The sequence below is a fragment of the Schistocerca gregaria genome, chromosome 2 (assembly GCF_023897955.1).
Source record: "Schistocerca gregaria isolate iqSchGreg1 chromosome 2, iqSchGreg1.2, whole genome shotgun sequence".
NCBI lineage: Eukaryota > Metazoa > Arthropoda > Insecta > Orthoptera > Acrididae > Schistocerca > Schistocerca gregaria.
Window position 1 is genome coordinate 105251978 of NC_064921.1, and position 16216 is coordinate 105268193.

The following is a 16216-nucleotide window of genomic DNA, read 5'->3' on the forward strand; positions in this document are numbered from 1 at the left end:
TATCTTTTTATGTATTCGCAGCACATTACACATGTCTACATTGAGATTCAATTGTCATTCCCTGCACCGTGCATCAATTCGCTGCAGATCCTCCTGCATTTCAGTACAATTTACCAATGTTAAAACCTCTCGATATACCACAGCATCATGCGCAAAATGCCTCAGTGAACTTCCGATGTCGTTCACAAGGCCATTTATGTATATTGTGAATAGCAACGGTCCTACGACACTCCCCTGCGGCACACCTGACATCACTCTTACTTCGGAAGACTTCTCTCCATTGAGAATGACATGCTGCGTTCTGTTACCTAGGAACTCTTCAATCCAATCACACACCTACGGACATCACACACAACCATGTCCGGGGTAGGATTCGAACCTACGACCGTAGCAGCAGTGCAGTCCCGGACTGAAGTGCGTAGAACCGCTCCTCTTTTTTTTTTTTTTTTTTCGTAGCGGACGTCATATGACATCCGTTGTGAAGTTCGTTGTTGATCTTTTCACTCAGTTTATTGCAGAGACCCGCCAGCTCTCTGACCGAACACTCTGAGCTCCCGTGCTCGCGCTCGGCCACAGAGGTCGGCTGCGCTCGAACGGATGCAAGTGAACATAAGCGAATGACCATTCACAGACGGTCTACACCTACATCTACATCTACATGGTTACTCCGCAATTCACACTTAAGTGCCTGGCATCTACATCTACATTTATACTCCGCAAGCCACCTAACGGTGTGTGGCGGAGAGCACTTTACGTGCCTCTCTCATTACCTCTGTTCCAGTCGTGTATGGTTCGCGGGAAGAACAACTGCCGGAAAGCCTCCCTACGCACTCGAATCTCTCTAATTTTACATTCGTGATCTCCTCGGGAGGTATAAGTAGGGGGAAGTAATACCGGGTGATCAAAAAGTCAGTATAAATTTGAAAACTGAATAAATCACGGAAATATGTAGATAGAGAGGTACAAATTGACACACATGCTTGGAGTTACACGGGGTTTTATTAGAACCAAAAAAATACAAACGTCAAAAAATGTTCGATAGATGGCGCTTCATCTGATCAGAATAGCAATAATTAGCATAACAAAGTAAGACAAAGCAAACCTGATGTTCTTTAAAGGAAATGCTCAATATGTGCACCATCATTCCTCAACAATAGCTGTAGTCGAGGAATAATGTTGTGAACAGCACTGTAAAGCACGTCCGGAGTTATGGTGAAACATTGGCGTCGGACGTTGTCTTTCAGCATCCCTAGACATGTCGGTCGATCACGATACGCTTGAGACTTCAGGTAATCCCAAAGCCAATAATCACACGGACTGAGGTCTGGGGACCTGGGAGGCCAAGCATGACGAAAGTGGCGGCTGAGCACACGATCATCACCCTCGTGCAAGAGATCTTTCACGCGTCTAGCAATACTCTTTTGTTGTTTTTTTCGGTTCTAATAAAACCCCATATCATTCCAAGCATGTGTGTCAATTTTTACCTCTCTATCTACATTATTCCCTGGTTTATTAAGTTTTCAACTTTATACTGACATCTTGATCACCCGGTATATTCAACACCTCATCCAGAAACGAACCCTCTCGAAACATGGACAGCAAGCTACACCGCGATGCAGAGCACCTCTCTTGCAGAGTCTGGTACTTGAGTTTGCCAAACATCTCCGTAACGCTGCCACGCTTACCAAATAACCCTGTGATGAAACGCGCCGCTCTTCTTTGGACCTTCTCTATCTCCTCTGTCAACCCGACCTGGTGCGGATCCCACACCGATGAGCAATACTCAAGTATAGGTCCAACGAGTGTTCTGTAAGCCACCTCCTTTGTTGATGGACTACATTTTCTAAGGACTCTCCCAATGAATCTCAACCTGGCACCCGCCTTACCAACAATTAATTTTATATGATCATTCCACTTCAAATCGTTCCGTACCCATACTCCCAGATATTTTACAAAAGTAACTGCTACCACTGTTTGTTCCGCTATCATATAATAAAGGGTCCTTCTTTCTATGTATTCGCAATACATGACATTTTTCTATGTTAAGGGTCAGTTGCCACTCCCTGCAGCAAGTGCCTATCCGCTGCAGATCTTCCTGCATTTCGCGGCAATTTTCTAATGCTGCAAATTCTCTGTATACTACGCGAAAAGCCGCATGGAACTTCTGAGGGTAGAGGGTTCATCGAACGATTTTCATACTACTTCTCTACCATTCCACTCTCGAATGGCGCTTGGGAAAAAGGAACACCTAAATCTTTCCGTTCGAGGTCTGATTTCTCCTATTTTATGATGATGATAATTTCTCCCTACGTAGGTAGGTCTCAACAAAATATTTACGCGTTCGGAAGAGAAAGTTGGTGATTCTTTTTCGATGTCCTCCGTCAATCGTACCTGGTAAGGATTCCATACCGCGCAGCAATTATCCAGCAGAGGACGGACAAGTGTAATTTAGGCTGTCTCTTTAGTGGGTTTGTCGCAATCTTCTAGTGTTCTGCCAACAAAGTGCAGTCTTTGTTTCGCCTTTCCCACAATATTACCTATGTGATCTTTCCAATTTAAGTTGCTCGTTAATGTAATTCCTAGGTATTTAGTCGAATTGACAGCCCTTAGATTTGTGCGATTTATCGTATACCCAAAATTTATCGGATTTCTTTTAGTACCCATGTGGATGACCTCGCACTTTTCTTTGTTTAGTGCCATTTGCCACTTTTCGCACCATACAGAAATTCTCTCTAGAACATTTTGTAATTGGAATTGCTCGTCTGATGATTCTACTAGACGGTAAATTACAGCGTCATCTGCAAACAATCTAAGGGGGCTGCTCAGATTATCACTTAGATCATTTATGTAAATCAGGAACAGCAGGGGGCCTATGACACTACCTTGCGGAACGCCAGATACCACTTCTATTCTACTCGACGATTTACCCTCTCTCACTATGAACTGTGATCTCTCTGAGAGAAAATTACGAAGATAATTTCATTAACAGTCGCTTGTGAGGAACGGTATCAAAAGCCTTCTGGAAATCTAGGAATGGAATCGATCTGAGATCCCTTGTCGACAGCACTCATTACTTCATGAGAATAAAGAGCTAGCTGTGTTGGCACAAAAATGATATTTATGGATCATATGTTGAAAACAATAGACTGGCTGGGTGAGATCAAGATATGTGAACACAAAATAAGCAGTCTTGCATATGCGGATGACTTAGTTGTGATGGCAGATTCGATTGAAAGTTTGCAAAGTAATATTTCAGAGCTAGATCAGAAATGTAAGGACTATGGTATGAAGATTAGCATTTCCAAAACGAAAGTAATGTCAGTGGGAAAGAAATATAAATGGATTGAGTGCCAAATAGGAGGAACAAAGTTAGAACAGATGGAGGGTTTCAAGTACTTAGGATGCATATTCTCACAGGATGGCAACATAGTGAAAGAACTGGAAGCGAGGTGTAGCGAAGCTAATGCAGTGAGCGCTCAGCTACGATCTACTCTCTTCTGCAAGAAGGAAATCAGTACCAAGACTAAGTTATCTGTGCACTGTTCAATCTTTCGACCAACTTTGTTGTATGGGAGTGAAAGCTGGTTGGATTCAGGTTACCTTATCAACAAGGTTGAGGTTACGGATATGAAAATAGCTAGGATGATTGCAGGTACTAGCAGATGGGAACAATGGCAGGAGGGTGTCCACAATGAGGGAATCAAAGAAAAACTGGGAATGAACTCTATAGATGTAGCAGTCAGGGCGAACAGGCTTAGATGGTGGGGTCATGTTACACGCATGGGAGAAGCAAGGTTACCCAAGAGACTCATAGGTTAAGCAGTAGATGGTAGGAGGAGTCGGGGCAGACCAAGGAGAAGGTACCTGGATTCGGTTAAGAGTGATTTTGAAGTAATAGATTCAACATCAGAAGAGGCACCAATGTTAGCACTGAATAGGGGATCATGGAGGAATTTTATAAGGGGGTTATGCTCCAGACTGAACGCTGAAAGGCATAATCAGTCTTAAATGATGATGATGATGATAATGGAATCTGAAATATGTATACAACATCCACATACGATACTCCATACCTACTGTTATAGATGTGAGATAGCGTGACCGCAGGAAAACTAAATTTACTTATTCGTTTATTTTGTCAAAAACCTCTAAAATAACAATGATATATCAGCCATGTAACTACAGCTGCCATGGACGTTCTCTTGGACTGCGAATGTCCATTAGAGAGAAGTGAGTGGTCAGGAGTGCCCCTGGGAAGTATAATAGTGCCGCCCTTTTTCTCTACATAAAATTTCTACTCGTTTATTAAGGTCTTATCGGTCGCCAAATGGAAACCACAGTCAGAATCAAAAATGTTCTATCCACAATAGTTAGTTACACCTTCCAGCTACTTCTCTACATAGTCGTCACTCCGGTATTTGTTGCGGCGTTGTATCAACTTTCCAATACCCTCGTCATATAAGGCAGCCGCCTATGCCTTCCACCAGTTTTCTGCGTTGGTTGGCAGCTCGTTTTCTGTGACAAAATGTTGTCCTCATAGTCGCCAGTTCATGCGAGCATAGATGAAAGTCAGAGGGAACCAAGTCCAGGCTGTATGGTGGGTTATCGAAGGAGCGTCCTCACTGCCCCTTCACTATGTGGCCGAGAATTGTCATGAAGAAGGAAATACGTGACAGTTAAGTTGTGAGGGCTGCCTGAAATCAGGCGAAATCTCTCATCAAGCACTCATACTTGGCGGGAGACACTATTTTCCAGGCATCTTTGCGTGCTCACTTCTTGCTCAGAACAGAAAAGAACGACGTGGTGCGATCGACGGGCACACTAGAGACACTGCCCAACACATCTGTGCAAAGCTTCATCGGATTTGCATTGCGATTTCCATTTCGGGACTGTTTGTGTCTTAATAAACCAATATCCCTAGAACGTAAACCATCTGACGTATAGAGTGAGCAACAGTCTGTGATTGCTTGCTGGTGATGCTCTAGTGATTGGGAAAGTGTTGTCGTTGAAAGCCTGTAGAGGGATACAGGATGACTTAGACAGAATTTCTATTTGGTGTGATGAATGGCAGCTTGCTGTAAATGTAGAAAAAATGAAAGTTATGTAAATACAGTATTAATGGTGTGCTGCTGAGGACAGTCAATTCGATTGAATATCTAAACATAGAGTTACAAAGCTGTGTGCAATGGAACGAGCACTTGAGGTAGATAGTAGGGTAATTTGGAGAATTCTCTGAAAGTGTAACTCATCTATAAAGGAAACCGCGTATGGAACACTTGTGCGATCCACTCTTGGTAACTTCTCGAGTGTTTGGGATCTCCACCAGGCCAGATTGAAGGAAGACATCCAAGGATTCAGAAAAAAAATGAAGTAAGATTAGCGTTTAACGTCCCGTCGACAACGAATGGAGCAGGGAAGAAAATGAGTGTTAGTAGTACAAGGTTCCCTCCGCCATGCACCGCACAGTGGATTATGGAGCATGTACGCAGATGTAGATGTAGAACAAGAATGATCAGGTCCTTCGTACATTTTTTTTTAATTTTAATCTGTATAACAGACCTAGTCATACTTGTTACTTCCAATGAAATTTATTGTGCTGCTAGTTTTCAATTTTTAAAAAAATATATGCAAATCCCGACTGATACAAGCATTTAAAAGATCTATCTTTCTCGACACGTTCCCAGGCGGAACTCTGCGTGCTTCAGCAATTTACTACAAATAATGTTGCTTTTTCAACGGTGTTTGTGCTTCTGATTTTCTGTATCTCACAAGCATCAACGAGATCTCTATTGTTCTCGCACCAACACTGTATTTCTGTCGAGACCAATCCACCGCTCACGCAACTGCAACAGTAGTTTCCACGCCAAACACCAGACGAATGATGTGTCTGCTGTTAGCGCCGAAGCGGTGATGACAGGAACTACCTTCAATGGTTCGTTGAGAGACCGACAACCAGCGGAAGGCGGCAGCGAGCATCAACTAATGCTAAGGGAACACTAGCAAATGCTCCTGGCTCTTGCTCGACTGCAGTTTAGAACAGAGAGAATCTCGTTTTCTGATCGCCGTCCGCTTATGTTCGCTATTGTATGAAGCAGGTTTAAAAAGAATGCAAGCGACAGGGATGTGGCATCAAGCCAGACGTGCACTGTGGCGTGTTCTAGAGCAGAAAAATAGGTTCTGTTCTTGAAAATACACTCCTGGAAATTGAAATAAGAACACCGTGAATTCATTGTCCCAGGAAGGGGAAACTTTATTGACACATTCCTGGGGTCAGATACATCACATGATCACACTGACAGAACCACAGGCATATAGACACAGGCAACAGAGCATGCACAATGTCGGCACTAGTACAGTGTATATCCACCTTTCGCAGCAATGCAGGCTAATATTCTCCCATGGAGACGATCGTAGAGATGCTGGATGTAGTCCTGTGGAACGGCTTGCCATGCCATTTCCACCTGGCGCCTCAGTTGGACCAGCGTTCGTGCTGGACGTGCGGACCGCGTAAGACGACGCTTCATCCAGTCCCAAACATGCTCAATGGGGGACAGATCCGGAGATCTTGCTGGCCTGGGTAGTTGACTTACACCTTCTAGAGCACGTTGGGTGGCACGGGATACATGCGGACGTGCATTGTCCTGTTGGAACAGCAAGTTCCCTTGCCGGTCTAGGAATGGTAGAACGATGGGTTCGATGACGGTTTGGATGTACCGTGCACTATTCAGTGTCCCTCGACGATCACCAGAGGTGTACGGCCAGTGTAGGAGATCGCTCCCCACACCATGATGCCGGGTGTTGGCCCTGTGTGCCTCGGTTGTATGCAGTCCTGATTGTGGCGCTCACCTGCACGGCGCCAAACACGCATACGACCATCATTGGCACCAAGGCAGAAGCGACTCTCATCGCTGAAGACGACACGTCTCCATTCGTCCCTCCATTCACGCCTGTCGCGACACCACTGGAGGCGGGCTGCACGATGTTGGGGCGTGAGCGGAAGACGGCCTAACGTTGTGCGGGACCGTAGCCCAGCTTCATGGAGACGGTTGCGAATGGTCCTCGCCGATACCCCAGGAGCAACAATGTCTCTAATTTGCTGGGAAGTGGCGGTGCGGTCCCCTACGGCACTGCGTAGGATTCTACGGTCTTGGCGTGCATCCGTGCGTCGCTGCGGTCCGGTCCCAGGTCGACGGGCACGTGCACCTTCCACCGACCACTGGCGACAACATCGATGTACTGTGGAGACCTCACGCCCCACGTGTTGAGCAATTCGGCGGTACGTCCACCCGGCCTCCCGCATGACCACTATACGCCCTCGCTCAAAGTCCGTCAACTGCACATACGGTTCACGTCCACGCTGTCGCGGCATGCTACCAGTGTTAAAGACTGCGATGGAGCTCCGTATGGCACAGCAAACTGGCTGACACTGACGGCGGCGGTGCACAAATGCTGCGCAGCTAGCGCCTTTCGACGGCCAACACCGCGGTTCCTGGTGTGTCCGCTGTGCCGTGCGTGTGATCATTGCTTGTACACCCCTCTCGCAGTGTCCGGAGCAAGCATGGTGGGTCTGACACACCGGTATCAATGTGTTCTTTTTTCCATTTCCAGGAGTGTATATTCACGAGTGCAATTATTATTCGACAAAGCGGGATGAAGACCTGCCCAGCATGTGGCAACATCATCATGTTTACACCCGAGGTACAAAGGAAACATAGTAACACCACACATCTCAGTGTTCTGTCAAGTGGAGCACTGTGACACACTGCAAGCCTACACCCGAATGCTCTGCTTAGCACAACTATCAAATGCTATCCTGCACTTCTGTTTGACAATACTTCTCGTACATTTCGACAACATTTTATTCACGGTGTGATGGGTATAAATGGTTCAAAATAACTCTGAGCACTATGGGACTTAACTTCTGAGGTCATCAGTCCCCTAGAACTTAGCACTACTTAAACCTAACTAACCTAAGGACATGACACACATCCATGCCCGAGGCAGGATTCGAACCTGCGACAGTAACGGTCGTGCGCTTCCAGACTGTAGCGCCTAGAACCGCTCGGCCACCCAGGCCGGCTTTTTACGGTCAGCTTATCAGCAGTTGCATCTGTGTCTTCGCATCTGACACGCCACTTGTCATGCACGGATACCTGATTGTTCTTTGCCTCGTGGGGTATCCACATGGTCTAGGTGCATTGTCACGGTTCGCGCGGCTTCCTCCATCGGAGGCTCGAGTCCTTCCTCGGACATGGGTGTGTGTGTTATCCTTAGCGTAAGTTAGTTTCAGATAGATTAAGTAGTGTGTAAGCTTAGGGACCGATGACCTCAGCAGTTTGGTCCCATAGAACGTACCACAAATTTCCAAAATTTTATTTGTTCTTTTGATTTTCTGCATCTCTAACGGGGTTATATTAACAACAGTACCATATTGATATCACATGGCGTGATATATAAATAACACATGAACATTTTTTACTGTGAAGATACACGAGTTGAACAAAAATATGGAAACACAATGGGAAATGCAGCTTGAACATTATGCAGATCCAAGCTAAGACTGCAAGTTCCGCTGTTGCATTTGACGAAGAATAGCACCGGTGCCATGTCGTCAGTATGTTGCAAGTGCAGCTCGTGGTCAGAACAGTGTTTTGTGTAGTTCTGAATGTACTATGTCGGAGGTAAGTGGATTCGAACGTGATCAAATTGTTGGTACTCGTATGGTGAATGCTTCTGCAACCAAGATAGCCGAAGTGTTTGGTGTTTCAAAAGACATCGTGTCGCCGGCCGCTGTGGCCGAGCGGTTCTAGGCGCTTCAGTCTGGAACTGCGCGACCGATACGGTCGCAGGTTCTAATCCTGCCTCGGGTATGGATGTGTGTGAGGTCTTTAGGTAAGTTATGTTTAAGTAGTTCTAAGTTCTAGGGGACTGATGACCTCAGATGTTAAGTCCCATCGTGCTCAAAGCCATTTGAACCATTTTTGACACCGTGTCGAAGATGCGTACTGCATAAAGGCCAAGAGGGAAAACATCATCTGCTAAGTCACAATGTGGACGAAAGTGTGTGTTGAGTGATCATGACGGGCGCTCATTGACGAGGATTTTGACCGAAAGGTAAGAGGAGGATAGCTGTGAATGTCACTGCAGAAATGAATGTCGCACTCACAACGGAGGGAGCCCTAAAGGTGAACGAGTTGGAATTCCAAAACCACACATAAGTGATGCAAATACCAGTACACCTAAGTTTGGTGCTGAACCCATAGTAGCTGGAATATGGCGAAATGGAAGGACATCATTTGGTTGGATGAGTCTTGTTACACACTGATTCCAACTTCTGGCCGGGTTTACGTCCCAAGAGTGAAACATGGAGGGGGTTCGGTGATGAACTGGGCAACCATATCGTTGTATTCCATGGGCTCCATGGGCAATCCACAAGGTCGCTTTACTGACAGGGATTATGTCGCCATTTTGCTGATCAGGTCCGTCACATGGCACTATGTTTGTATCGCAACAGTTATGCTGTGTTCCAAGACGACAGGGCTTCCGTTCACACAGATCGCATCGTACTTTAAAGTTCTTATTTTTATTCTATTATTTAATGAGCGTTTTATTATTGTGATTGCGTATTATTATTAACTGATTTTTATTTACGGTTTGGTTTAGCGATTCCTTTTTTTACTGTTTGCTCCTTTTATTTGAGTCCTTTTAGTTATGTTTGCGGTGGTTATGAAGTCTATATTGCTTCTGTTCTCCGTAAGTTAAAGAATACGTTAATACCATATGCGTTTCGCAGCAGCAGATCTCGTTCAGTCTCCTTGCTGGAACTTCTCCACCTGAAATCGCTAAAGATAATTTATCGCTCTACGGAAATCTATCGGAATAGCCAAGTGCTGTGCTGTGTCATGTGTATGGGATTTGGCGTCCAACTTTAGTTCGAGAAATTATTTAGGTCTTCGGAAAAATGTTCTCGACGAATCCCAAAACCGTGTAAAACTGCAGGTTCGCATCATCAGACCACACAACACTTTCGATCGACTTGCGTCTTTATAATCACTGAATATTTCTTTTGAAATGATTAATAGTTATGAAGTCTACACACCTGATACTCCTTTTGTGCTTTGTACATATTTATTTTCTTCAGTACCATAAAACGTAGATTACTGCCTTAATGACGACTTCCAACAATCTCCTCTCAATCCGACGTATGACATCTCTCTTCCAATGTCCAACATGGTATAATTATCTCTTTGCCGTAGCTAAATACAGTCTGTATATCTTTGTTATCGAGTTCGCAAGGAGATGCTTAAATTCCACAGAGTATTTGTCTCTTGCGCAGGTATTTTACATTTATGGTCGTATTAATATTCCGTCGCAATTTATTTATGGAATTTTGCATCAGTAAACGCTACAGTCCACGACTGGTATTGTATCAGAATCAATTGTCGCATCGTCTCTGGTCAAGATAGTCACCAGATCTCAATATTGTAGAGCCTTTGTGATCAAATTTGGAGAGAAGAATGCTCAATCGTTACTCCCGTCCTCCTTCCCCACTCCTCCATCATCGTTAACTGAATTTGACACTATTTTGCAGGAAAAACGGAATCTGGTTCCCTTGAAAACCGTACAGAACCTGTATTTATCCGTTCCGAGACAACTGGAAGCTGTTTTGAATGGCAGCGGCTTTCCTACACATTCTTAGGCAGGGTGTTGCGCTTTTGAGTTTTTTCATATTTTCGCCCAGCCCCTGTAATTGTTAACCGAAACCATAGTAATGGTAAAGGACGTCTAGACAGCTGCGTTCCATACAGTATAAAGATTTCGTTATTTGTTTGTTTGTTTCCTGAAAGTAACTAACAAAGTCCTTATAGCTTCTCAGGATGTCTTCAGAATTGAGGGATGAAACGCTATGCACAGAAACACCTGATACGCAACTAAACTCACTGAGAATGTAAATACTGGCCATGAAGGCCTACATTGTGTGATACATAGAATGGTACACAAAATCAGTAGAAACCTAGATAATAGCCAGAGACTTTAGAGTCTGAAGACCGGGTACATGGAGGCAGCTGATTTGTTGGATTTGATTGTGATCTGGAAACAAAAAAATGGGTCAAATGGCTCTGAGCGCTATGGGACTTGACACCTGAGGTCATCAGTCCCCTACAACTTAGAACTACTTAAACCTAACTGACCTAAGGACATTACACACATCCATGCCCGAGGCAGGATTCGAACCTGCAACGGTAGCGGTCGCGCGGTTCCAGATTGAAGCGCCTAGAACCGCTCGGCCACCCCGGCCGGCGATCTGGAAACAAATAACACACACTGGTTGCTTAATGGAGTGCACACACGTGGCTTGCTTCAGGTCACTCCATTCGCTGCCCCACTCCTCGCCCGTCGGACGTGATCACTCCTGTCTTCTTGGTCTCCGGCGATTTGTTAGTTGTGGCACCAAACTTTCTTTAATGTCTCTTGGTTACTGTCGCCTTGGTTGCCAGCAACCACCTGTGTGAGAAGCCGTAGGATGAGTGTGAGTGTGCACACGCGGATAAGAGTGGCGCTGGCGCTGTGTCCGCAGGATCGGCGAGGAGGTGGAGGCGATCGACAGCAACGACGTGGAGGGGCTGGAGGGCTTCCTGTCGCGGTACCGCAACGTGCTGCACGACAACCACTACCACCGGCTGGGCGCCAAGCACTCGCTCAGCCAGCTGTACGGCAAGGCCGAGGGCTACACCATCAACGTGCTGTCCGACGCGCAGCTCAAGCGCAAGCGCGACATCTGCACCGACATCCTCTCCGTCTTCGACGTCATCGAGCCGGGCTACTCGAGACTGCGAGGTACGTTGAAACCTCGTCGACTGCTCAAGTGCAACCATTCGTTCCGTGGCCTCCCTGCGCCATCAGACTTGTGGTAAAACTAGCTACTGACATCTTAGAACAGAATCCCATTACACACTCTGCACGTTGTTAAGTTTCCCAAACAGTCTTTTCTATCGAAAAAGTCGAAACAGGGATGCTACCTGCCGCGATATATTTTGGCATTTAAATACAACGATCGAAAAAAATCCCAACAAAAAGAAATAATTAATTTCGAACAATGAAATTTAGGGAAGACATTTGTCTAGGTAACATATTTAAGTAATTAACGTTGCAATATCACAGGTAAATGAAAGCGTGAGAAACGCCATTGCAATTGTGAAATGCTGGTACATCAATAACCTGTGCAACAACAAAAATGATGAATGCAAGCATGTAAACGTGCATGCATTGTGTTTGTAACCTTCCCGTATAAAATAAAAAATGATAATTTTTTTGTTAGTATATTAACTAAAGAAAACTGATAAATTTTGACGTAAGCAGCGCTACGCCATGGCCCTGTAAAATCAATCTGAAAAGTTCTTAGCTCATAATGGTGTCGCTGGATAACTCTATATATATATATATATATCTGCTCGTAAATGGCACAGCTTAGTGCAATGCTGGCCTATCTACTAATACTGGACATTTGTCTGAGATCTGAATTATTAGAAAAACTGACTTTGCTTATTGACACAGATGCACAGCTGGATTACTAAAAAACACAAGACTATGATCTGCGAAAATTTCTGAAATATTTAAATTTATATGAATGACTGGAACGGGACTGGTAATGACTCAAGGCAAAATTATTCCTTCCTTTTTTTGTAGACTGGTAAAAATTATATTCTGAAAATCGTTTACATTATTGATAAAGTTCTGCATACCATTATATGAAAAATTGAATATTACATATCTGGGTCAACCGGTGCTCACGAATCACAAAATGGTTGAAACAAATTCATATTGACACCTGAGACAAGTTACTTAACTACGGGCATGCCAATAAAAATAACTGTATTTACCTTACAATATCTGGCTATGAAGTGCGTTGTACCAGCGACAGATTAAAACGGCACTGTAGCAACGAGCGACTGCAACAACTGCCGAGATTGCCCTGACCTGTGACTCTATTGCAGCAAAGATATTTTCTGTCGCAGGCAGCGCCTGAGCAATACATAGAAATTACATTTGCTATAGCAGGGTGGTGAACCCCTTACATGTTGTACAGGTGCCGGATGTCAGATTGTGTGATGGAGTCTCATGCCAATTGCACATGGTCAATATAGAGACGGTCAATGCTGGTTGAGGATGACGCTGGAGTTGTCCCATACGTGCCCGACTGGACACTGATCTGGAGATCCAGCAGCAATATCTGGCTATGAAGTGCGTTGTACCAGCGACAGATTAAAACGGCACTGTAGCAACGAGCGACTGCAACAACTGCCGAGATTGCCTTGACCTGTGACTCTATTGCAGCAAAGATATTTTCTGTCGCAGGCAGCGCCTGAGCAATACATCGAAATTTCATTTGCTATAGCAGGGTGGTGAACCCCTTACATGTTGTACAGGTGCCGGATGTCAGATTGTGTGATGGAGTCTCATGCCAATTGCACATGGTCGGTCAATATAGAGACGGTCAATGCTGGTTGAGGATGACGCTGGAGTTGTCCCATACGTGCTCGATTGGACACTGATCTGGAGATCCAGCAGGTCAAGGCAACATGTCGATACTCTGTAGAGAATGTTGTGTTACAACAGCGGCACGTGGGTGAGCATTAGCCTGTTGGAAAACATCCCCTGAAATGCTGTTCTTGAATGGCAGCATAACAGGTCGTATCGTCAGATAGACGTACAAGATAGCACTCAGGGTGCATGGGATAACCACGAAAATGCTCCTGCTGTCATACTAAACCTTGCCTTAGGTCTTAATCTCATATGTATGTCCATGGTGTCAGCAAGCAGACAGATTGATTCCAGGCCCTCAGCTGGCCTACTCTTAACCATAACACGGCCATCACTGGCACAAAGGCACAACCAGCTTTCATCAGAAAACACAACAGACCTCCACCCTGCCCACCAATGAGTTCTTGCTTGACACCACCGAAATCGCAAACGGTGGAGGTTTGGGATCCTTGGAATGCACGCTCCAGGGTGTCTGGCTCGGAGCTGGCCTTGAAGTAACCGATTTGTAACAGTTTGTATGTCCAACTGCTGCTCAAATTGTTGCTGCAGATGCAAAACGATGCACCACAGCCATACGCGACATTGCTGCTCACGTTTGTCGAGATCCAATGATTGTTAGCAGAATATGGAATCGGTGGGTTCAGGAGGGTAATACGGAACGCTGTGCTGGATCTCAACGGCCTCGTATCACTAGCAGTCGAGACGACAGGCATCTTATCCGCATGGCTGTAACGGATCGTGCAGCCACGTATCGATCCCTGAGTCAACAGATGGGGACGTTTGAAAGACAACAACCATCTGCATGAACAGTTCGACGACGTTTTCAGCGTGAGGGACTGTCAGCTCGGAGACCATGGCTGCGGTTACCGTTGACGCTGCATCACGGACAGGAGCGCCTGCGATGGTGTACTCAATGACGAACCTGAGTGCACGAATGGCAAAACGTCATTTTTTCGGATGAATCCAGGTTCTGTTTACAGCATCACGATGGTCGCATCCGTGTTCGGCGGCATCGCAGTGAACGCACTTTGGAAGCGTGTATTCGTCATCGCCATACTGGCGTATCACCCGACGTGAGGGTATGGGGTGCGATTGGTTACACGTCTCATTCACTTCTTGTTCGCACTGACGGCACTTTCAACTGTGGACGTTACATTTCAGATGAGTTACGACCCGTGGCTCTACCCTTCATTCGATCTCTGCGAAACCCTACATTTCAGCAGGATAATGCACGACCGCATGTTGCAGGTCCTGTAAAGTCCTTTCTGGATACAGAAAATGTTCGACTGCTTCCCTGACCAGCACAGTCTCCAGATCTCTCACCAATTGAAAACGTCTGGTCAACGGTGGCCGAACAACTGGCTAGTCACAATGCGCCAGTCACTGCTCTTGATGAACTGTGGTATGGTGTTGAAGCTGCAGGGGCAGCTGAACCTGTACACTCCAACCAAGCTCTATTTGACTCAATGCCCAGGCGTATCAAGGCCGTTATTACGGCCAGAGGTGGTTGTTCTGGGTAATGATTTCTCAGGATTCATGCACCCAAATTGCGTGAAAATGTAATCACATGTCAGGTCTAGTATAATATATTTGTCCAATGAATACCCGTTTATCATCTGCATTTATTCTTGGTGTAACAATTTTAATGGCCAGTAGTGTAGTCATCTACTGCTCAGTGGCGTTGTTTACATAACCTCAAGCGTCGCTTAGCACTGACTACATGTACGTGAGGCATATGAGGAGTTGCTCGGCCATTGACTCCCACTCTTTTTCATTCCCTATGCAGAGCCATTGCACTAACTGGACTGCTGGTAGCACTTCGGACCTCACGTGTGTTTTCTTCCGCTGATTTCGTGCGAATTTTTACAGCCACCTTCCGCAATGCTCGAAGGCCCTTTTCGTCAGCACTTGAGGTCTGCCTGGCCTTATTTAGCTATGACTGTCCCTTCGCGTTTCCGCGACACCACCACCCAAAAGTCGACTTGGGCAGCTTAAAGAGGGCTGAAATATCCCTGATGTATGTGTTACTCAGGTTACGTCCAATGACCAGTCGATGTTCCAAGTCACTGAGCTCTATTGACTGGCCAGTTCTACTGTTACTGCTTCTGCACTGACAATACTCCCTGTCTCCTTTTATTATAGCGGACCCGCCTCTTATGAGGCCGGATAGTGTTTAGCCGTCATTCTTCAAGCTTGCTTACCTTCCATTACTTTTCCATTCCCAGGCTGAGTCTCAAGTTAAAAGTTTTTCCCTCAGAACAGAAACGCATTGTTTACTATGAACTGCACACAGGGCATACGCTAAACGCCAAAACCTACGTTGGAGCAATAACGGACCGTACACGAAGAGTCTTGGCTTCTACGCTGTAGTGCTCAGTAACAAACCTGGACCACTCACAGCTCTAAGCGCCGCTTACAGCAGCACTAAACGTTAAGTGCACCTGTGTTTACTCCAGCAGGAGTAACTGCTACTGATAAACATACGCGTGGTGCACACGCAGTTCATTTCAGACACTGTCCTCTCACGTCACACGAATACTACGCAGCTGCGTAAAACCGACAGGAAAACAGGAACTATGCTTTACCCTCTTCAGCAGGGACTGATGTACACAACGCCTCTTTGTTTCCTATGAGTCGTAAAATGTTCTCGATACACCTTAAGAGCAGTAAATGG

At 45.6% G+C, this 16216-nt stretch overlaps 1 protein-coding gene across 1 annotated transcript in view; it reads left to right on the forward strand.

Moving 5' to 3' along the window:
- The window catches only part of LOC126336449 (SET domain-containing protein SmydA-8-like), a 332354-nt gene that overhangs the window by 310458 nt on the left and 5680 nt on the right, over nucleotides 1-16216 (forward strand). Inside the window, exon 7 of the mRNA XM_050000158.1 lies at nucleotides 11579-11838. Within this exon, the coding sequence (XP_049856115.1) occupies nucleotides 11579-11838 (260 nt within the window). The remainder of the gene's footprint in view (nucleotides 1-11578; nucleotides 11839-16216) is intronic.